The sequence below is a fragment of the Martes martes genome (assembly GCF_963455335.1).
Source record: "Martes martes genome assembly, chromosome: 8".
Lineage (NCBI taxonomy): Eukaryota > Metazoa > Chordata > Mammalia > Carnivora > Mustelidae > Martes > Martes martes.
Window position 1 is genome coordinate 91,597,835 of NC_137895.1, and position 22,054 is coordinate 91,619,888.

Below are 22,054 nucleotides of genomic sequence, written 5' to 3' on the forward strand. Positions count from 1 at the left end.
TGTCTCTCTCGCAAATAAATAAGCTTTCAAAAAAAATTTAAAAATTAAAAGGAATATCACTCCCAACACTTGTCCTCCAGTACCAAACTGAAGGAGATAAAACACCTACTAGAAGCCTACATGCTGAAAAGAGAGGGACAAAGCCAGATATGTTGTCTACTTGAGTTTATTCTGTTCTTAAAAAAAAAAAAAAGAGGTGAGGAATGGAGGGAGAAATAACCCATAAACACTGTGAACAGGAACCAAGACTCCAAGACTTGGGTGTACTCCCCCTACCCTCAACCTCAGTTCTCCAAGAGTCCCACCCACCCAATTCTCTTTTAAACAAGACACCCAAATCAGCAGCAAAGGTACCTGGGGTAGTCACTGAGATTTTCAACACTGGGAATGGGAGGGAGAAAAGTCCAAAAAATAGGAGTTGGGAAGAAGAGGGAAGGAATGACGGCGAGGCTAGGCTCTGGAGGACGGAGTTGGACCATGAGAGGTGGAACTGAGTCAGTATGGGGGGTCCCCCCTCCTGACCGCTGCTGCCCACATTCCCCAGGACCCCAGAGAGCCCCATGGTTTGTTCTGCAGTCCATTCCCTACTTCCCAAAGGCCTCACAGGCCCAGCTCCAAGTCCTCGAGCTCCTCCTCTAGCGCCCTCCTCCTTGCTAGCTTCTCTAGCTGCTCTTTGCTGGGCTGGCTGATCTCCCCAGCCTGGATCCGCTGCTGCAGCTCTTCCACCTGCCGAAGCTTCTTCTTTAGGTTCTTTATCTTCTTGGCCTTCTCAGTGGTGATAGCTGAGTCAGGCTGGTCAGAGGCAGCTGTAGGGGCTGCCCGGGAGCCCTGCGGAGCACTGGGGACTTGGGCAGTCTCTCCCAAAGACACCTTATCGAGAGTCCGGCTCAAGGCCTCCACCTCCCCCTTCTCCTGCTGCTGCCGCCGCTTCTCCTTCCGCTTCAGGTTGCGTTTGGCTGTCTTGGAGAGGCCTGGTTCCCCTCCTTCAGGCCTGGATGGGGTGACAGGAGCAGTGGCCTCGGGGCTCAGACCTGGGGGCAGTTCTGGTTTACTCTTGAAAAACTTCACATACTTGTTCTCATACCTGCAGGGAAGAGAGGTCAACAGTTTCAAAGAAACACTGACTTCTGGAGCCCTTTTCTAATCACTTCATCCATTTCACTTTCTTGCTTCCTTCCTCTCCTGTGGTCCCTTTCCAATTTCCCCCTGTTCTGCAGGCTGTGGGAAGGTCTCCAGGTCTTAAAGTTCTCTATATCTGAATGCTGTTTGGAGGTTCCGAAGAACAGAAGCCATAGGAACGGGACAAGGCACTTTAACCCCCTCTTACTCATCGCTGAATCCCAGCCCCCTCTCTTCTTTCTCAGATAGTTGCTCCCTCCTTCCATTTCCTAGGGTCTTGGGATCAGGAGATTCTTCTTTTCTGTAGGGACCCCATTAAGTACCCCCTCCTCACGCCTAACCACGCACACTGGGACCTCCTCCTGGGGCACATAGCCTTCTTTCACCCTCCGTTGCTTGCGCCAGGTCCCGTCAGGTCGTTGTGTTGAGGCGATGTATTTGCCTGCAATGAGAGAATTAAGTTAGACAGTTATTCTTCCTAATTTTCAAATATTTCCCAATCTGAAAGAATCCATGAAAGCACACAGCTTTCCTCAGCCCCCATCCAGCCACTAAATGCAACCACGAAGGCGTCCTTTTCTCTCATCAACCTTCAATTCCCCATCTCATCATTATTCGTTGAGTAACCAAACACTGTATCATACACCAACCCTGTACCCAGGAGTTTCTTTCTTTTTTTTTTTTAAGGATTTTATCCATTCACTTGAGAGAGTGAAGAGAGCATGCAAGTCAGGGGAAGGACAGAGAGAATCTGTGCTGGGCGCACAGATCTCACTACCCTGAGATCATGACCTGAGCCAAAACCAACAGTTGAACACTAAACCGACTGAGCCACCCAGGTGCCCCAGGAGTTTCTATTTTTACACTATATTCTATTTTTAATTTGGCTGGCAAGATAGGACAGGCAGAGAAGAAGAGTTTAAAAAAGAAAAAAAACACAAGACAATAGCATGGGGGCATCCAATACCTGAGTAAAAAGCCAAAAGGGGGCAAAAACAAGAACTATAGGAAGCAGAAATGACTGGAGATGTAGAGAGGGAAAGTTTAATTAAAATGGGTCATGAAAAACAGGTCAACTTTTAAGGATCCATACTTCACATGTAAAAGCACCAGTACATAAGGACATATGTAAAGGATCTTTGTTGCTGCGTAACTTAAAATAGGAAAAACCGAAAGCAACTTGTCTGGCCATCAACAGACGAGTGCCTGAATACATGCAGACCATCCACGCGATGGAACACCATGCTGTTATGAGAAAGAGTGTCAGATATAAATGCGCTCACTCTGGCTTGAACGGTGCTTATGATATACTAAGTGAAAAAGCAAGTTGCAGAGCAATGTGTAGAGAGTAATTACCCTCAAAGTTTTTTCTTTCAGAATCCCTTCCACTCTTATTTTATAATATTATCCATTTTACTATGCAAAATTAAAAAACAAAAACAAAAACAAAAAACAGCAGTGCCTGGGTGGCTCAGTTGGTCAAGTGTCCAACTCTTGGTTTTGGTTCAAGTCATGCTCTCAGGGCCATGGGATGGAGCCATGTGTCAGGCTCCATGCTCAGCAGTGAGTCTGCTTGAGATTCTCTCCCTCTGCTCCCCTCCAAATAAATAAATATATCTTAAAACAAAACAAATAGGGTGCCTGAGTGGCATAGTCAGTTAAGCATCCAACCCTTGGTTTTGGCTCGGGTGGCAGTCTGGGGGTCAAGAGATTGAGACCCTACGTCAGGCTCAAAGCTCAGCTTGGAGTCTGCTTGAGGTTGTCTCTTCCTCTGCCCCTCCTGGTCATGGTCTCTCTCTCTCTAAAATAAATAAATAAATCTTTAAAAAAATATATTCATTAATCTGATCAGAAAAGTCTTTACTGGGAAGCTGTCAAGCTCACAGTGGCAAATACAAGTTTTCCAGAATTCTTATTTTTACTTGAAGGCTTGAATTTTACCACTGGCAACAAACAGTGTCAGTTGTTTTCCTTGAAATGACAAGCTCACTTCCTTCCTTTCAGGAAAATGCCTAGCAGATACCCAGTTCTCAATTATGAGTTTGTCAGCGGTTTTTTTATGTAAAAATGGTGTTCCGTGGAAAGGAAGCCTGTTTAGCTTGCAACTTATGGACAACTGCGCCAGTGTCCATACTTCAATATGCAGCCAAGTGTTTCATCTTCCCTTCCCATTTAGTCCACAGAGAACGTTAAAAAGATGAGGAACTTTCAGTTATAAAACGAGTAAGTTCTGGGGAATCTAAGCATGGTAACCATCCTTAACAGAGAACCGTACGGTATACTTCATAGTTGCTATGAGAGTAGACCTTAACAACAAAAAAATGGTAATTTTGTGAAGGATGTGTTAACTAACCTTATTGTGGTAAACATTTCACAATACATACATGTATCATATCATCACATTGTATACCTTAAACCTACACAATGTTCTGTGTCAAATATATTTCAATAAAGCTGGAAAAAAGTAAAAAGATGTGTATTCAAGGGCCAGGGTTTAACAAAATTTGTAAATCTTAGTGTATAATCAAGGCTATTCTTAAGTGAAACTGGCATTATTTACTGCAAGCATGTGGCAGTGAAGAGCACAGTGAGTGGGAGTTGGTGTACCCACCTTGATTAGTGCCAAGGGACCAGCAGTTTTATCCACCTTTGCTTTTGTACCCTCAGAGCAAATGTCAACCCAGCAAAAAAAAAAAAAAAAAAAAAGGACAACTAACATCTTAGTATATAATAAAAATAGTTATGCTTGCAGACCTCTTGAAACTGTCTTAGAGAACCCCCAAGGGTCCTGGACAACACTGTTGAGAACTGCTGGTGTAAGGTACACTCCCAATCTTGTTGGGGCACGGAGCAGCACTTAACAGTCCATTCAGTTTACACACAGGGGCAAGGAGAAAGGTGTGGAAGGACACATACCAAAGATACCAAGCCTTTAATGCTGGTTATCTTAAGAGGGGCAACCTGGAAGAAGAGGTAATAGAAACCATTAACCATTAATATATATACTTTCTGTCCTCATAGATATCTTTATTTATACCATTAGTATGTTTTTAGAAATCTTATATATACATATATATCTTATATTATGTGTTGTGTTGTGGTTTTTTTAGCTTTGTTTTTTAAGTAGGCTCCACATCCCACATGGGGCTTGAACTCACAACCCTGAGAGGAAATCACATGCTCCATCAATTAAACCAGCCTGGCACCCCATGCATTACTTTTTTTTTCTTTTTAAGTATTACTTTTGTAAAAAGAAAGATTTGTAAAAGAAAAGTAAAAAGTCAAGCCTAGAGGCACTTGGGCGGCTCAGTAGGTTAAGCGTCTGCCTCTGGCTCAGGTTATGATCCTAGGGTCCTAGGATTGAGCCCGAGCCCCATGTCAGGCTTTCTGTTCAGTGGGAAGCCTGTTTCTCCCCCTCCCTGTGCTTGCTGCTCCCCTGCTTGTATTCTCCCTCTATCAAATAATAATATCTTTTTTAAAAAGTCAATCTAGGTCCTTACATATGGATTATATATTGTTCCATGAATTGGCTTTTTGTTCAAAATGCAAGTATCATTAATTAATTAAAACTAAAAAAAATTGTTAAAGAAAATGGGTAAGATCTGACAGGTAGAAGAGACAGGACAAAGAATAAGCAAGCAAAGAAGTTATGGATGTGGAAAGGGACGTGGAGTATTTAGAGAACAGAAAGAGGAGTCCGGGTGAATCAGACAGTTCATGTTAGGGAATAAGAAAAAAATGGGGCCAGATCTTGGAAAGCCTTCAACACAACATCAAGGAATTTAAAGTTTATCTAGTGAATAAAAGAAAGGCACTGAGGATATTTTTTGCTTAAATGCAACAGTTTAAAGATAAGAGTATAAACTGAAGAATGAAAAAGCTGAGGCTTCATGGAGGGAGGACTGACTGGAGCTGGGCTTTAAAGAAAGAGTCAAACTCACGTAAGTAAACAAGGAGGCAGAATGGATTCAAAATAGAAGCTCATCCTAAAACAAATGCACACGTGGGAACGGAGATGGCATGTTCAGGACACGGTGGCTGAGTCAGAGGGCTGGTGTAAAGCTAATGAGCGGGGGAAGCTCAGACCTTGAAACGCCAGCTAAGGAGTTTAATATCTGGTACATGGCATGCATTCAATAAACATTTGTCCAATGAATGACTCTTTTATCCAAAGCAGTGTTTTAGGGCAATTAATCCGGCAGGATGAAAAGGTGAATTGGCAAGGGAAAACCCTGGAGACTCAGGAAACCAGTTAGGGGGGAAAAGGGTGCGATAACCCTGGCATGAGAGACAGACTGGCTGAAACAGTGAGAAGGGAAAGGAAGAGACCGCCAGACAGCTCTATTAGCAAAGAATCCACAACAACCTGGGAAGTCACTGATGGGGGAGGGGTAAACGGCTAAAGTAAAAAATAATTCAACACCTTTAGTAATTCCAACCTTGAGAATACAGTATAAGGAAATACTTCCAACAATAAAAAACAAAAACAGAAAAAGAAGAAAGGGAGAGGTAATCATGGGTAAATTATGTCATTATCTATAAAGAACTAAAAATTAAAAACAAACTTCAAGTCCAGGTATACAGGAACAGTGTAGAATACATCCAATAAAAATGATAATAGGGGCACCTGGTTGGCTCAGTCAGAAGTGTGTGACTCTTGATCTCGGGGTGGCAAGTTCAAGTCCCATATTGGGTGTACAGATTACTTAAAAATAAATAAATAAACTTTAAAGAGACATGACATAATTTTAATGAATGATAATAAAATTTTAAATCACATGTGACATAATATGAAACACAGTGAAACTATATAAATATACCATTATTTCAATTATTAAATATGTTTTGTATATTTTTAAGTTTAGAAAAGAATGTGCAATAAGAAAAGTTGTCGGGTGATTAGATTATAAATAATCTTTTATTTTAAAAGATTTTTTTTATTTGTCAGAGAGAGAGAGAGCCAGGCAGAGGAAGAAGCAAGCTCCCGGGTGAGCAAGGAGCCTGATGTGGTACTCATCCCAGGATGCTGGGATCATGACCTTATCTGAAGGTGGACAGTTAACCCACTGAGCCACCCAGGCACCCCATAATCTTTCTTTCTAAGAATGCCCATTAATATTGTTATATTGTAGGTTTTATTTTTTTAAAAGATTTATTTATTTATTTATTTGAGAGAGAGAGAGAAAGAGAGAGAGAGAGCATGAGAGGGGAGAGGGTCAGAGGGAGAAGCAGACTCACGGCTGAGCAGGGAGCCCAATGTGGGACTGGATCCCGGGACTCCGGGATCATGACCTGAGCCAAAGGCAGTCACTTAACCAACTAAGCCACCCAGGTGCCCATATTGTAGGTTTTAAAAATCTCTCATTTTGGGGTGCCTGGGTGGCTCGGTCGTTAAGCCTCTGCCTTTGGCTCAGGTCATGATCAGATCAAAAGCGTACAACTTTTGATCTTGGGATTGTGAGTTCAAGCCCCATGTTGGGTGTGGAAATAACTTAAAATCTTTTTTTCTAAACTTTATATTCACTTGAGGTTTGTTTTTTTTTAAGATTTGAGAGAGAGAGAAAGTGCACGCAAGAGCAGGGGATGGGGGAGGGGGAGAGGGAGAAATGGACTCCCTGCTGAGCAGGGTGCCTGACCAGGGTTGGGGGGAGAAGGGCATCTTCATCTCAGGACCCTGAGCATATGGCCTGCCTAAGGCAGATGCTTAAACAACTGAGCCACTCAGGAGCCCCCCAAATAAAATCTTTTTTAAAAAATCTCATTTTAGGGGTGCCTGGGTGGCTCAGTGGGTTAAGCCTCTGCCTTCGGCTCAGGTCATGATCCCAGGGTCCTGGGATCGAGCCCCGCATCGGGCTCTCTGCTCTGTAGGGAGCCTGCTTCCTCCTCTCTCTCTGCCTGCCTCTCTACCTACTTGTGATCTGTCTGTCAAATAAATAAATAAAAAATAAATAAATTTAAAAAAAAAAATAAAAATAAAGATAAAAATCTCATTTTAGGTTTCAAACCTAAATGGTTTGGAGAACAGGTATACAACAGAGAGTGAAATTACTTTTGACCCCTGGTGATTTAAAAAGATTCTGTGGAGGACACAGACCTGTTGTAATCTTTGGAAGATGAGAGGATTTAGACAGGGAACGGGAAATGTGGTTACGAGAAAAGATGAGAAAGAAAGTATTTTAGGCATGCGGGACTAGGCAAAGGGACAAATCAAACTAGTCAGGACCCTGCTTAAAATTCTGGATTCCTATTGCCTTCAGGGTATTTACATGGAAGATGGGACTACAAAAAAGGCCTTGCTAGTCTCCTCTCTCAGCACTTAAGTCACTCACACTCTGCTCCAGCCACTGAATATTTATTCACAAATCTTACCAGACCTGTGTCTCTATGGTCTATGCATTTTTGCTTTTGCTTCCTTTGGCCTGGAATAGACTTTCCTTGATTCTTATCTTAGTTAATTCCTATTGGTCTTTAAAGGTCAAGTTCAGGGCGCCTGGGTGGCTCAGTTGGTTGAGCGACTGCCTTCGGCTCAGGTCATGATCCCGGACTTCCAGGATCGAGTCCCGCATCGGGCCCCCAGCTCCTTGGGGAGTCTGCTTCTCCCTCTGACCTTCTCCTCTCTCAAGCTCTCTCTCACTCATTCTCTCTCAAATAAATAAATAAAATCTTTAAAGGTCAAGTTCAAGTATAAACTCCTCAGTGAAGTCTTCCCTGACCTTCCCATTCCAGGCCAGGTTAAAAGTAGCCCTTTGTGCAACACCTTGATGCACAGCACCTGTTTTGGCCTTTATCGTGTTCTAATGTTTAACATAATTGCGTTCTTCCCTGAGAGCAGAGACTTTGTCTTTGATCTCTGAGGCAAAGGGACTAGTCTATAGAAGGCTGTAATAAATTCAAATTAATAAATAAAGATGGGCGCCTGCCTGGCGCAGTTGGTAAACCATGTGATTCTTAATCTTGGGGTTGCAAGTTCAAGCCCAACACTGGGCACAAAGATTACTTAAAAATAAAATCTTAGGAAAAAAACTCTTTTAAAAAAATAAGTAAATTTAAGCATCATACTAGAGAACAAGAACCTAGTATACTTTGGGCAAAGAGCACATGTAATGGGAAAAGAGACTAGAAGTAAATTCGTCAGAATATGGAAGGTATCCAATCTCTCTCTGAGTTTGGACTTAAGCTTCAGACTGTGGGAGAACACTGAAGGCCAAAACCAGAGTACCCAGGATCTGCTCAAAGCAGTGCTTAAGGATTAACCTCAAAATGTATAATAGAAACTAAAAGTAGAACAAATGAAAATAACAGTCACCACAGAGAAAAACTGATTTAGATCATCTCTATGGGTATTGAAAGGGAAACGAAAGAGAAATTCATTATGAAGAAGTCAATAAGGCCAAAAGACTGCCAAGATTTGAATTAGAGAGACGAGGTAATTGAAACTGCTATAATGGGTTTAATCTGGTGCTTTTCACGTGTATTCTCTTATTTTTTACAACATACCTGTGGGTAAATTGGGCATATGGTAATAGTATGTATTCACACATGGATTTTAAATGTTTATTGAGCACTGGATGTTGTGCCAGGCACTGTAACAGCAGTTAGGGATACAACAATGAACAAAGCACGCAAGGGTCCTGCCTTTTGTACCATGCATTCTAGTGAGGAAGAAAGGTAATAAAAAAGAACACAAATAAACTAATTACAGTATCACTTGTGAATGTGCAAAATTTAGAGGATAAAAGTCACCGATCTAATACCTGAAACTAATACAACATTGTAAATTATACTGGAATTAAAACAAACAGGGGCACCTGGGTGGCTCAGTGGGTTAAAGCCTCTGCCTTCGGCTCAGGTCATGATCCCAGGGTCCTGGGCTCGAGCCCCACATTGGGCTCTCTGCTCAGCAGGGAGCCTGCTTCCTCCTCTCTCTCTGCCTGCCTCTCTGCCTACTTGTGATCTCTGTCTGTCAAATAAATAAATAAAATCTTAAAACAACAACAACAACAAAACCACAAAGAAAGTCTAGAGAAGATGACAACCTTGTGAAAATAACTAATTCAATTCTAGACAGGCAGTGTTTTACGTGAAATTAAGGAGGAAAGGACAATACTCGAAACATATATTTAAGATAATTGCACAAAGATTATAGTTCAAGGCTTAAGACAAGTAACAATGGAACGTGAGAAAAGACATGGCAGAAGCTTCTTGAATGGCCATCCTAACTGGAAGCCCTGAGATGCAGATAGCCCGTTATCACAAAGGAGAACCTATTTTATGTCCTCTTGGTTCCATCCTCTGTCCTTCATGTCCTTTCATTCAGAGGTAAAGTGAAAATGAAGGGAGTGGTTTGGAGATTCCTACCCCTAGAACTCAAACCCAAGGGCAAGATACCAGGATTGTCAGGTAGTCCCCTTGAGAATGTCAGAACCACAGATTAGAGATTGCTACCATAAGAACATGGTAAACTCAGCTATTCTCCCACATCTGCTGTTTCGTAATCCTTAATCTGTTGCCTTAAACTGTAAAAGGGCCTTATTTTGGGGGGTGGCAGGAACACAGTGAAGAGACAAGACAGAACACAAGGCCTGGGAGAACTCTAAGGGGTTAGGTTGAAGCGACTGTTCAATCCCTATGACCTGTTTCAATAAAAGAGATCTGTGTGACAAATCTGAGCCTGGGGATGATCTTAGGGCCAAGAATTATAACACAAAGATGTGGTTTCTAAAACTTGGGGGAAAATACAGAAAGAGAAGATCCAATATGGAGGAATGACCTTGGAAAAACGGTCATGATGATCTTCCTCAAGAAAGAAAAGGTGTCAGCCTTTCACAGAAAACAACTGTAGGAGAGCAGAACCAGGACAGTGTTATGCCATGGAGACCAAAAGAGTTTTAAGGGCAGCTGATTAAGGGTATTAAATAATGCACAGAGATTAAGGAAAAGGAAAACTGAGAAGAAAAAGAAGAATTGGCAGTTTGGAAATTTCTAGTTATCTTTAAGAATATAGCTTCAGAGGGACGCCTGGGTGGCTCAGTTGGTTAGGCAGCTGCCTTCGGCTCAGGTCATGATCTCAGTGTCCTGGGATCGAGTCCCACATCGGGCTCCTTGCTCGGCGGGGAGCCTGCTTCTCCCTCTGCCTCTGCCTACCACTCTGTCTGCCTGTGCTCGCTCGCTCTCTCTAACAAATAAATAAATTAAAAAAAAAAAAAAGAATATAGCTTCAGAAAAGTAAGGTAGTCAGAAGCCAGACTACAAATTAATTAAAAGGATAAACACTTATTGAAAGCTTCCTATGAGAAAAGTATCCTAGTAAGTGCTATAGGGATTATCAAGAGGGAGTAAAATGGTCCCTACTTTAAAGCAATTTGGGCACCTGGGTGGTTCAGTCGGTTAAGCAGTTGCCTTTGGGTCAGGTCATGATCCCAGGGTTTGGGATTGAGCCCCACGTCGGGCTCTTTGCTCAGCAGGGAGCCTGCTTCTCCTTCTCCCTCTGCCTGCTGCTCCCCCCTGCTTGTGCTCTCCCTCTGTCAAATAAATAAATAAAATCTTTTTTAAAAAATCAAGCAATTTACAGTCTAAGGAAGAGGGTGGACAAGTTAGGCAAGGACTAAAACAAAAATATAAACGTCTTAGGTATCTTAAGAGACACTGATACATACTGGTACCAGATTTCAAGAGACTACATAATCACACTCTGTTTGATGGGGGAAGGTGACAGAAAATCAGGAGAATCTCAGGGACCCAACCTTAAATACTAGGTAGTAATAGTAGTAACAATAACAAATCAGTGGCTAATATTTCTGTGGGCAGAGAAAGGAAGGGAAAGGGCCTAAGAGGAGTAACAACAAGCAAAATCATAGCAGTGGAAAACTCACAGTATGCTAAGAACAGTTAGGAAAGAGCATTTATTAATAAGTGGCTCCACTGCATCAGAAACTTTACATATATTACTCTACTGAATCTAGACATTGGGTAGATATTATCATCTACAGCTAAGATTAAGAGTCCTTAAGAGGTTAAAGATGGGGGGCGCCTGGGTAGCTTAGTGGGTTAGAGCCTCTGCCTTCGGCTCAGGTCATGATCCCAGCGTCCTGGGATCGAGCCTCGTATCGGGCTCTCTGCTCAGCGGGGAGCCTGCTTCCTCCTCTCTCTCCCTCTCTCTGCCTGCCTCTCTGCCTGTCAAATAAATAAATAAAATCTTTAAAAAAAAAAAAAAAAGAGGTTAAAGATGGGTCCAAGATCACAAAGGCACAATGCTATTCCACCTGTCTTACACCACATAGCCCGGTTTCACTGGGAGTTATAGGCAGAGACCTAGTATGTGGTGATACTATACTGAAAAGCGGCTGGCGCTCATATTAAAGAGTAGTATCTTTCACAAGCAATTCCAAAAAGAGAGTAGCAGTTACCAACTGATGAGAAATTTAATAGCTTGTCCAAAGTTATGGTCAGTAAGTTGCAGAATTCAAACCCAGGCTATGTTCCAAAAGCTGTACATTTTACGCTACTACTGCATATTGTGTTATAAATGAAAAAGATACAAAAATGTTCAACCTCACTAATAAAAGAAAAAAATATAAAACAATAAAATAAAATTTCCATTTGTCAGAGTAGTAGAATTTTTGAAGATAAGAACACCAGTGTGGTCAAAGATGTCGTTAAATCAGCATAGTCATATACTGCTGGTGGTGAAACCCTTTAGAAAGCAATCTGGCTAACAGAGCAAGACAATAAAGGTAATCCTATCATTTCTGAGCATTTCCCAAAGCTTTTGTTATATAAAATACTATTTCCATATGATATTAATAAAAGTTACCCCCAAAAATCATTAAATAAGTTTGGCCAATTATGGGTTAAACATAGGAAAGCAATTTTGTGGGGTTTTTTTGTTTGGTTTTTTAATAAGATCTTATTTATTTATTTGACAGACAGAGACCACAAGTAGGCAGAGAGGCAGGCAGAGAGAGAGGAAGGGAAGCAGGCTCCCTGCTGAGCAGAGAGCCCGATGTGGGGCTCAATCCCAGGACCCTGGGATCATGATCTGAGCTGAAGGCAGAGGCCTTAACACACTGAGCCACCCAGGCACCCCAGCAATTTTGTTTTTATCAGCAGGACTTAATGTGTTCTTATTCATGTGACTATTCACAATGGGAGTGTGATTTACAGTTTTCCAAATTTATTTGACCACAGGAACCTTATTTATTTATTTGCTATTTATTTTGTTTTTACCTATTTTGTAGCATATCTTATAGGACTACTAAGCATTCCGAGGATCATATTTTGGGAAATATAGCTATTTGCTTTGATCCCAATTATGTAAAATATAGATAAGCTACATATGTACACAGAAAAACTAAAAGGAAGTGTAATTATAGTTATCTTTGGGTTCTAGAATTACCAAATATGCATTTGACTTGTATTTTTATACTGCTTACAAAAACATTTTCCAAGGTTCCTGTAATCAATATGAATTAACTCTATCATCAATAATAAATCAATCAATGCTTATTCCCTGTAACCCAGTAATTCTATTTCTGGGAACTCAATCCTAAGAAAATAACCCCAAATGCAGGCAAAAAATTATGCATAAAAATATTCACAGAATTCTTCTAACAAAAATACTGGAAACAATCTAAAAGTTCAGTAACAGGGATGACTGGGTGGCTCAGTCAGTTAAACGTCTGCCTTTGGCTCAGGTCAGGGTCCTGAGATCAAGTCCCATATCAGGCTCTTTGCTCAGCACAGAGCCTGCTTCTCCCTCTGCTCTTTCCCCCACTCATGTTTTCTCTCTCTTTCTCTGACAAATAAATAAAATCTTTAAAAATAAATAAATAAAATAAAAGTTCAATAACAGAAGAAACTTAAGAGAAAGCACATGCCCAAGCAATAAAACACTCTGCCAATATTTTAAAAAATTATAGTTTACAATGAATTTCTAATAGCAAGGAAAAATATTTACAGCATAAGGTTAAATGAAAAGGCAAAATATACATATACTATCTAATTAAGAAATGTTTTAAAAATGCACAGAAAAGGGGCACCTGGGTGGCTCAGTGGGTTAAGCCTCTGCCTTCGGCTCAGGTCATGATCCCAGTGTACTGGGATCAAGCCCCATATCAGGCTCCCTACTCGGCGGGAAGCCTGCTTCTCCTTCTCCCACTCCCCCTGCTTGTATTCCCTCTCTTGCTGTGTCTCTCTCTGTCAAATAAATAAATAAAATCTTTTTTTAAAAATTCACAGAAAAAACAAAGATCAGAAGGATATGTCCCAAATTAAACAGGAGACTCTGGGTGAATGATTTATATTGAACAAAAATTACGTAAGTAAATCTGTACTTAAGGAACAGTAATCTGGCAATAGTGTGTCATATGAACTGGAACAGAGAGAGAGAGACTGGAGATAGGACAACTATTTAGGAGGTCACAGCAATATTTTCAGGATAAAGGAAAATGGAATTTTATCAAGGATGAAGAATGACTCAGGTACTATGCTTGATACTTTGCATATATAATCTCTTCTGATCCATATAATAATCCTTACAAACAGTAATACTTACAGAACCATTTGCTGGGCACTTTGTATGTGCCAGAAATGTACATCCTTTCATTTAAATTTTAATTCTCACAATAATACTATGTGGTAGGAGTTATTATTCCAATTTCATTGATGAGTGCTTGCTTTGGCAGCACATATACCAATTTCATTGATGAGAAAACTAAAGCTTAGATTCCTAAGGTTTAAAATTCCCAAGGCCATGTACCTGACAAGTATTGAAGATGGGATAAGGATATAGGCAGTAGGAATAGAAGAATGACATTTTGACAACTAGTGTATGGCAGGGGATGGGGAAAGAGAGAAATAAAAGATGATGCAACAAATAGAACAAAAATACCTAGTGCTCTGATCTTGGTTTCTTGATACTATTCTCCAGTAAAAGGAATAGGGGCTCCTTGGAGAATGGCTGATTCTAGGACTGGGACAGGAGATAAAAAGACGAGCCTGGAGCATCTTCTAGCGCCAGAAAGTAAGGAAGAGCTAAAAAAACAAAAACAAAAACCTACACTGTTGGGGGTATGTCAAAGGGACACAGGGCCAACTAAAATTTTCCAATGTCCAAAGCTGGAACATTTGAGCAATAAAATAAATAGTGGATTATAACCCAAAGTCCATATTGCTATAAATAAATGATTGAATAAATAAATGGAAAAGAGATAAATCTGCAGAAAAATTCCAAATAACATGTATAAATACTCCATCCTTAAGGAAGGAAGTGTAACTTCTCTCTTTATGGGCCATGAATAGAGACTTTTATCTCGAGTGTAGTATGAAAAAGATAAGGGAAATAAGGGTAACTTTACTGTGGAGAAACCTTACAAACACTACTTCAGCTAAGTGATCATGGTCAGTATCAACAGTAAAAAAAATCGTTATGATAGGTACCCCTGATATGATGAAAATGTCACTTTTCCTCTGAGGTTGTACACCAAAAATACATAACCCCAGTCTAATCATGAGAAAAACATCAGACAAATTCCAAAAGAGAGGCGTCCTATAAAATACTTGACTAGTACTCCTCAAAACTATCAAGGTCATCAAAAACAAGGAAAAGTCTGAGAAAATGTTAACAGCCAAAAGGAGCTTAAGGAGACGTGAAAACTAAAAGCAGTGTGGTATCTGGGATGGGAACCTGGAACAGAAAAGAAAGGTAGGTAAAAACTAAGGAACTCTGAATAATGTACGGACTATAATTAATAATAATTTATCAGGGGCACCTGGGTGGCTCAGTCGGTTAAGCAGCTGCCTTTGGCTCGGGTCATGACCCTAGGGTTCTGGGATAGAACCCATCAGGCCCCTTGCTCAGCAGGGAGCCTGCTTCTCTCTCTGCCTGCTGCTCCCTCTGCTTGTGCTCTCTTCCTTTCTCTGACAAATAAATAAAATCTTAAAAAAAAAAAGTATCAGTATCAGTTCATTAATTGTAATAATGGCACCATACTAACGTAAGATGTTAATAATAGGAGAAACTGAGTGTAACATATATGGGAATTGTATCATCTTCCCAAGTTTTCTATAAATCTAATACTGTTCTAAAAAGTAAAGTCTATTTAAAATTAAAAAGGGTGATGGTGCAAAAAGTTGCTCTTGGTTTGGCTAGGTGTCATTAACAGAAATAAGGAAGGAAAAAAATACATTGATTTTGGGCAGACTGACTTTAAGGTATGACAGTATATTTAAGAATGAAAGTTATTGACCCATCAATTAGAAAAAAGAATAGGCGACCAGGAAGAGGGTGGCACTAGAAACAAAACTAAAGAATTAAGGGACAAATAAGCAGTAAGGAAACGAAAACAGTATGTGGAGACCTGTTATTCAAGAAATCAGGCTGTGAACAGGAAAGAAATGATAGGCCTTGACTTTTCAATGAAACAGAAAGTGGAGGGGGGAAGAGGGAGTGAAGCCATCTGCCATAAGAGAGAGAATTAGAGGGGAGGGTCACAGAATGCTGGAAAAGGTTGGGGGAAAGAACCATGACAGAATGTAAGCAAAGGAAAAAGAACTGGAGAGAAGCCAGCATCTTGGCAGAAATTAACACTAAGTTTTATTATACTGAATGTGCTAGTTTTGTGCTTTTTCTCTAGCCATGTGCTATGGCCTAGACATTAGAAGCCAAGAAAATAGGTGATGGGTATGATTCAAGATAACAGAAATGCGTGCTAAGTATAGATCAAAATAAATGAAGAAAAGCAATGAAGATAGTATCAAAGGGGCTAGTCACCAAGGTCGAGCAGAGCAGCATCAAAGGTAGTCATGAAGGTACTGGTAGATGTAATGAAATGGGAAAGGTCAAGAACCAAAGAAGGGCAAAAAGCAGATTCTGTGGATACCAGAAACAGGTATGAGAAATAGGATGTGAAAAAGGTAACTGGTACGGAGGCTAAAGTAAGTGATGGAGAGCACCTAAAGGGGAAACAGTGTCACAGAGGAGGTCCCAATTATAGTGATTCTGATGTGCAGCTACTTTTTTCTTTTAAGAATTTATTCATTTATTTGAGAGAGAGAGAGCAAGCAAGCACTGGGAGGAGCAGCGGGAGAGCAACAAGCAGACTGTTGCTGAGCCCAAAGCCTGATGCCAGGCTGGATCTCACAGACACTGAGACCACCACCTGAGCTGAAACCAAGAGTGGGACACCTAACAGACTGAGCCAGTCAGTCGCCCCTGATGTGCAGCTACTTTAAAAATACAAAGAAGGGGTGCCTGGGTGGTTCATCTGGTTAAGAGACTGACTCTTGATGTCAGCTCAAGTCTTGATCTCAGGGTTGTGAGTCCAAGCTCCAAGTTAAGCTCCACACTGAGCAAGGCCTACTTAAGGAAAAAAAAAAAAAAATACAAATGACAGTCAACCATCTTGTGCTGAGGAACTGTAAGATCAGAGTATTCCAGTCCACAATAGCCAAACTGTGGAAAGAGCCTAGATGTCCATCAACAGATGAATGGATAAAGAAAATGTGGTATATATACACAATGGAATACTATGCAGCCATCAAAAGACATGAAATCTTGCCATTTGCAACGACGTGGATGGAACTAGAGGGTATCATGCTTAGCAAAATAAGTCAATCGGAGAAAGACAACTATCATATGATCTCTTTGATATGAGGAAGTGGAGATGCAATGCGGGGGGGTTGGGGGGAGGTAGGAAAAGAAAAAATGAAAAGATGGGATTGGGAGGGAGACAAACCATAAAAGACTCAATCTCAAAAAACAGATTGAGGGTTGCTGGGGGGAGGGGGGACGGGAGAGGGTGGTGGGGAAATGGACACTGGGGAGGGTATGTGCTATGATGAGTGCTGTGAAATGTGTAAACCTGGCGATTCACAGACCTGTACCCCTGGGGATAAAAATACATTATATGTTTATTAAAATAAAAAAAAATATTCTTACTGATTTGCCATTAAGACAAATAAAAACACCAGTTTATTTAAAAAAAAAAAAAAAAGATCAGAGTATTCCAAAGATGCTGGAGACACTGAGAATAACAGCAAGAAACACTGGAGGAAAAAGTGTGATGCAACAGATCTGGGCCCTCATGGGCAAAAAATGATAACCCTGAGGTTTTACAGAAAATGCTATAATTGCATGGCAATACCTTCTATAAAGATTAGAGTGACCGTGGTAGGTTAATGATCTAAAAATAGTAAGAGAAAGCAAAAAAGCAGTGTGATTCCTTCTCTTCTACACAGCCACAGAGAATAGAAGATACCTCTTAGTAGGAGGGTAGGGTGAAACGTGGTACCTGGATTTTCACGAAATCAGTTTAAAAAGAAAATAGTTGGGACGCCTGGGTGGCTCAGTTGGTTAAGCCGCTGCCTTCGGCTCAGGTCATGATCCCAGGGTCTTAGGATGGAGTCCCACGTGGGAGCGGAGAGCCTGCTTCTCTCTCTGCCTCTGCCTGCCACTCTGCCTGCTTGTGCTCTCTCTCTCTCTATCTCTCTCTCTGACAAATAAATAAATTTTTTAAAAATCTTAAAAAGAAAATAATTTAAAATAAAGAAAAGTGTACTAGACAATGAGTAAAATATTTCCAAAGCACACATTAAAAGGAGCCAGTAGATGAAGGACCCACTGAGTAGAGAACTGGAGAAGAGAGGTTCTGTGTAACACTTTGAAACGTGAGGCTGGGGAGAACAGCAGAGACCTGGCTTGTCCTAAGATACCATAGGAGAGGTGGGCTGAGATGTAAGGAACATGCAAGGTAGCAAAGCAAGAAGCATAAAGGGCACATTTTAAAACACAGCATACACAGTGTCAGTTCTATAGAAGATGCACATACACAGTGAAGGCTACAAAAAACAGTGAACACCTTGCCTTGTAGATTTTATAAACTGCTTTCACATATGCTATCTTATTTGATCGTCACTACGTAGATATTCCTATGCACATTTTTCTAAAGATGAGGAAATTAGGATGGGACAAAACCAGAATGAAAATATTGATTTCAGTTTTCAACACATAAACCTCCATACACAATGGACACTTCAGCACTTCAATCAGCCAGGCCAGAAATTCTTCTCCAACCAGAAGTAACAATGGATTCTATGAATTTGTCAGAGGGCTTGAGAGGCCACACTAGACACCTCCTATTTGCCTTCTTCCTCCTCAGATCCCTCAACTTTTATCACCATCACCACCAGAGAAAATACAGAAGAGTGATGCCATCAGGAAGAAAACTCAAGCTGAAAGTTATATTAGGTTCTTCTTCCCTTCATACCTCTGAACCTCAGTGACCCAAAAATGAAGACGAGGAAGAGAATGGAAAAAGCATTATATAGCAATAAAGAGGTCTTTAACAGATACAACTTCGAGAAAGAGAATCAAAACGAAGCTGGGGTAGGGCAGGAGGCAGGTACAGCAGATAGATGGGGGAGGGGAACAGAGGAGGAAAAGCTGGAATTGGAGGGAACTGAGAGTGTAGGAGCTCCCAAGACTAGAGAAACCAAGAGATATGGGATCGCCAGCTACTGGAGAAAAGCTAAGGGCCCATGAGGGTTCTGGAGCAGGGACTTCCACTGAAGGACCCCAGGGTTTGGGTGACCGGAAGCAGAGACCCCCAAACACGAGACCAGAAGGGGGCGCAGGTGACACCCCATAGGAGAGAATGAATGGGGAAGGCGGTCCGGAGGGCGGGGCAAAAGGAGGGGCCCCGGGATGGGCGGGGCACAGACCCCTTTCCAAGTCCGAACCCCTGCCCCGAGAGCCCGGGGAGAAGCGGCTCCGCGCCTCCCGCACTCACCGCCGGTCTCGTCAGTTACATAGGGAGTCGCCATCTTGAAAACGCAAACCACTTCCGGCGTGAGCGGGCTGGGGTCCCGCCCCCCTCCCCACCGGAAGTGGAGTCCCGATCATAGCCAGCCACCATTTTAGTCTTAAAGGGAGAGTACACCATTTCGTGGAAGGAGGTGGAGGAGGCAGAAGGTAGAAGAAGCTAAAGACTTCAAGTAAAAGCCGTAGGCTCAGTTACTGCCACGGATACAAATATTGGGTGCCTGCTCCGTGTAAAGCAGTCCTCTGGGCGCCGAGAGAAGTTCCGATGCACGGCCCCTCTCCGTCGTCCAGGACCTTCCAGGGAAAAGAGGGCAAGGCCCACCTGTACCCGGAAAGTGGGGCTGAAAACTGAGTTAGAATATTCAGGCCTTAGCCTGCACCGAGGTCCCAGAGCGGCTTGGGGAATGGGGCGCACCAATGTTGTCAGGGGTGAATGGAAGACCCCCAACTGACCCTCTCTTAGGAAGTGGGGCGGTCGAAATCGCGTGTCGATTGCCCTCGGCTACCCAGCTCAACCCTCGGTACAGAGATCCGCGAGAGGGGCGTGCAAGGCAGAGGGTGCTGCCGGTCGGTCACCTGTCCCCAAAGCCTCAGGGCTGCTGGCGATTTCCACGACCGGGGAGGCGGCGGGCCGGGTTGGGCGGGGAGCCCGGGCTAGCCCTGCCCCTGGGGCGGCCCCGAGGATTCGGGCAGCGTAGTGAGGACGGACCAAGTTTGCTCTGGCCTTCGACCCCGGGAACCTCCTCAGGCTGGGCCCCGGGGTCAGAGGGCAGAGTGAGGGCTTCGGGGCGGAGCCAGTTAATATTAAGCCCCCGAGTCGGGGCTTGTACGGTCACTCCCTTTGCAGTCCGGCCCGCCCCGTGCCTCCCTATTCTTTAGAGGAACCTAAATGTTTTCCCTCCCCCGCTCTTTTCAGCCGCTGTCGTTCCTTAAGGGCTAAATCCTGCTAAACTAGTTTGCCCTACAGCCTGGGAGTGGCCGGCTGCAGGTTCCTCTCCTCAGGTGTTGGCTCTCCCAACTACGTTGTTTTTTTGTTTTTTTGTTTTTCCTTTATTGATTGTTTTACCTTCCTCCAAATCCCCCACTTTGGCTTAGGTTAATGTCCAACTGTACCGCTGGAACCCGTAGAGAGGGGCAAATATTAGTGACTACCTCTAACACTAGCTGTGTGCCCACTTAAAAAATAAAAAGGTGAGAGTAATGACTGACCAGGAACTTCCTAAAGCTTTGACATGAAGCTTTTGCAGTTTTCTCAGGTCACAGCTTGTCTTCCATCCCATGCTTTACCCTCTGACTTCCACCAGAGGCCCAACTCAAAAGGTCTCAAAAAGACTCATTTTAGGGGCGCCTGGGTGGCTCAGTGGGTTAAGGCCTCTGCCTTTGGCTCAGGTCACGATCTCAGGGTCCTGGCATCGAGCCCCGCATCAGGCTCTCTGCTCGGCGGGGAGCCTGCTTCCCTTCCTTTCTCTCTGCCTGCCTCTGCCTACTTGTGATCTCTGTCAAATAAATAAAATCTTAAAAAAAAAAAAAAGACTCATTTTAAAACTGATTTGCATTCCATACACACTTATTGCAAGTGTTCTAATACTGCCATTCTTAACCCCTACTCTCTTTCAACAATGTGCTTCGGGCTCACTGAGTCAGCATCCTGTCCTTAGCCTTGATTATTACAGGTGAGAGTGTGGGCTGAAACCTTTAGAGGGATATGTTGCACCTTTCTCTAAGAGTGAATCCTAAAGTGGTCCCTGTCCACCACCAACCTTAACCCTCCCTCCCCTTGTGCCCCTAGACATTTGGCCTCTCTTCTGGGTTTGACAGGAAGTGAAACTCAATTGTCTGCCCAGCAGACCTGACTGGGACCCAGCCCTGGGCCCCGGATGTGCCCCCCCCAACCCCACACAAACACACACCCTGTGAAGGAAGAGGAGAAAGAAGAGGCTGGGGAGAACAAGGCTGTTGTTTTTTCCTTTCCCTTTGTTCATTGCGGTTTCTTTCTTTCTGATTTTTGTGATGTGGTTGATTAAAGAAATGAGCACCTGGAACAGTAGGCATTATACGCCTCCTCCTTAGATGTTTCTTGGCCTTTCTTCCCCTCCTACCCTCACCAATAACTGACGATGTATGATGGACCACAGATCCTAAAGAAGACACAAAGAAGCTTAGGGTATGACTGATTTCATCCTATTCCTTAGAGAGATCACCCCTGGGCCCCACTTTGAAGTCTCAAAAAAAAAAAAAAATCTTAACAGGAGCAATTTAACTGCAAGTAGAGACATATCCAAGGATGGAGTGAAAAACACAGGTCATATGTAATGTGTTATCACCACTAGCATTGTTTGCAAGCAAAGCTGAGTGCCTTAAAGGCTTAGTATCATTCTAGATGAGAGGTCCAGGGGCAGAAAACTGCAAGAGGTGCTAGGAGACTTGTTCTTTCTTATATTGTATGTTTAAGATGGCTTAGAGTGGGGAGGCTTTACACACACACACACCCCAAGCCACTCTTTACTGTAGTCCTTAAGTTGTGCTATGTCTTTGGCTGTCTACAGAACTAAGCACAGGACCTGGTGCATAATGGGCCTTCAAGAGGTTATGATTTCTTATGACTAAAGAGGTTATATAGGTAGGGGACAGGCTCAGTGGGTGGAGCATGTGATTCGATCTCTGTGTTGTGAGTTCAAGCCCCATGTTGGGTGTGGAGATTACTTTAAAATAATAATTAAAAAAAAAAAAAAAGGAAGGGGAGAAAAAGCATGGGAATAGCATGGCCCTTGTCTTTTTAAGACTGGGAGACAGTAGCAGAGAGACAGACCTTCTCCAACCCCTGCCTCCTTCAGATCTCCAGTTCAGGTACAACAATACTCCCAAGCCCTATTTCTCAGCAGTTACATTTCTGATAAAAATGGAGGTTTTTTCCCAACAAGCCTGTATGGAAACATTCAAGAACTGCTTAGATCCCTTCATTGCCACTAGAGGGCCTCGTGTATTCATGCCTTCTCTCCAACCCCCACCAAAAGTATGTCTATATTATGTGTGTGTATGTGTGTGTATATGCATATACACACATACACACATCACACAGTACAACCTTCCAGTCAGAGCTCTCCCCTCCCCCTCTCT

General features: G+C 42.5%; 1 protein-coding gene across 1 annotated transcript; it reads right to left on the reverse strand.

Annotated features, from left to right (window-relative positions):
• Nucleotides 1-159: 159 nt before the first annotated feature.
• Nucleotides 160-18,960, reverse strand: PYM1 (PYM homolog 1, exon junction complex associated factor). Its single transcript, XM_080810870.1, has 3 exons — nucleotides 18,906-18,960; nucleotides 1,468-1,561; nucleotides 160-1,084 (listed from the first exon to the last, which is right to left on the reverse strand). Exons 1-3 carry the CDS (start codon nucleotides 18,937-18,939, stop codon nucleotides 601-603), a joined length of 612 nt encoding a protein of 203 aa, XP_080666996.1. The 5' UTR covers nucleotides 18,940-18,960; the 3' UTR covers nucleotides 160-600.
• Between the last annotated feature and the right edge of the window lie 3,094 nt (nucleotides 18,961-22,054).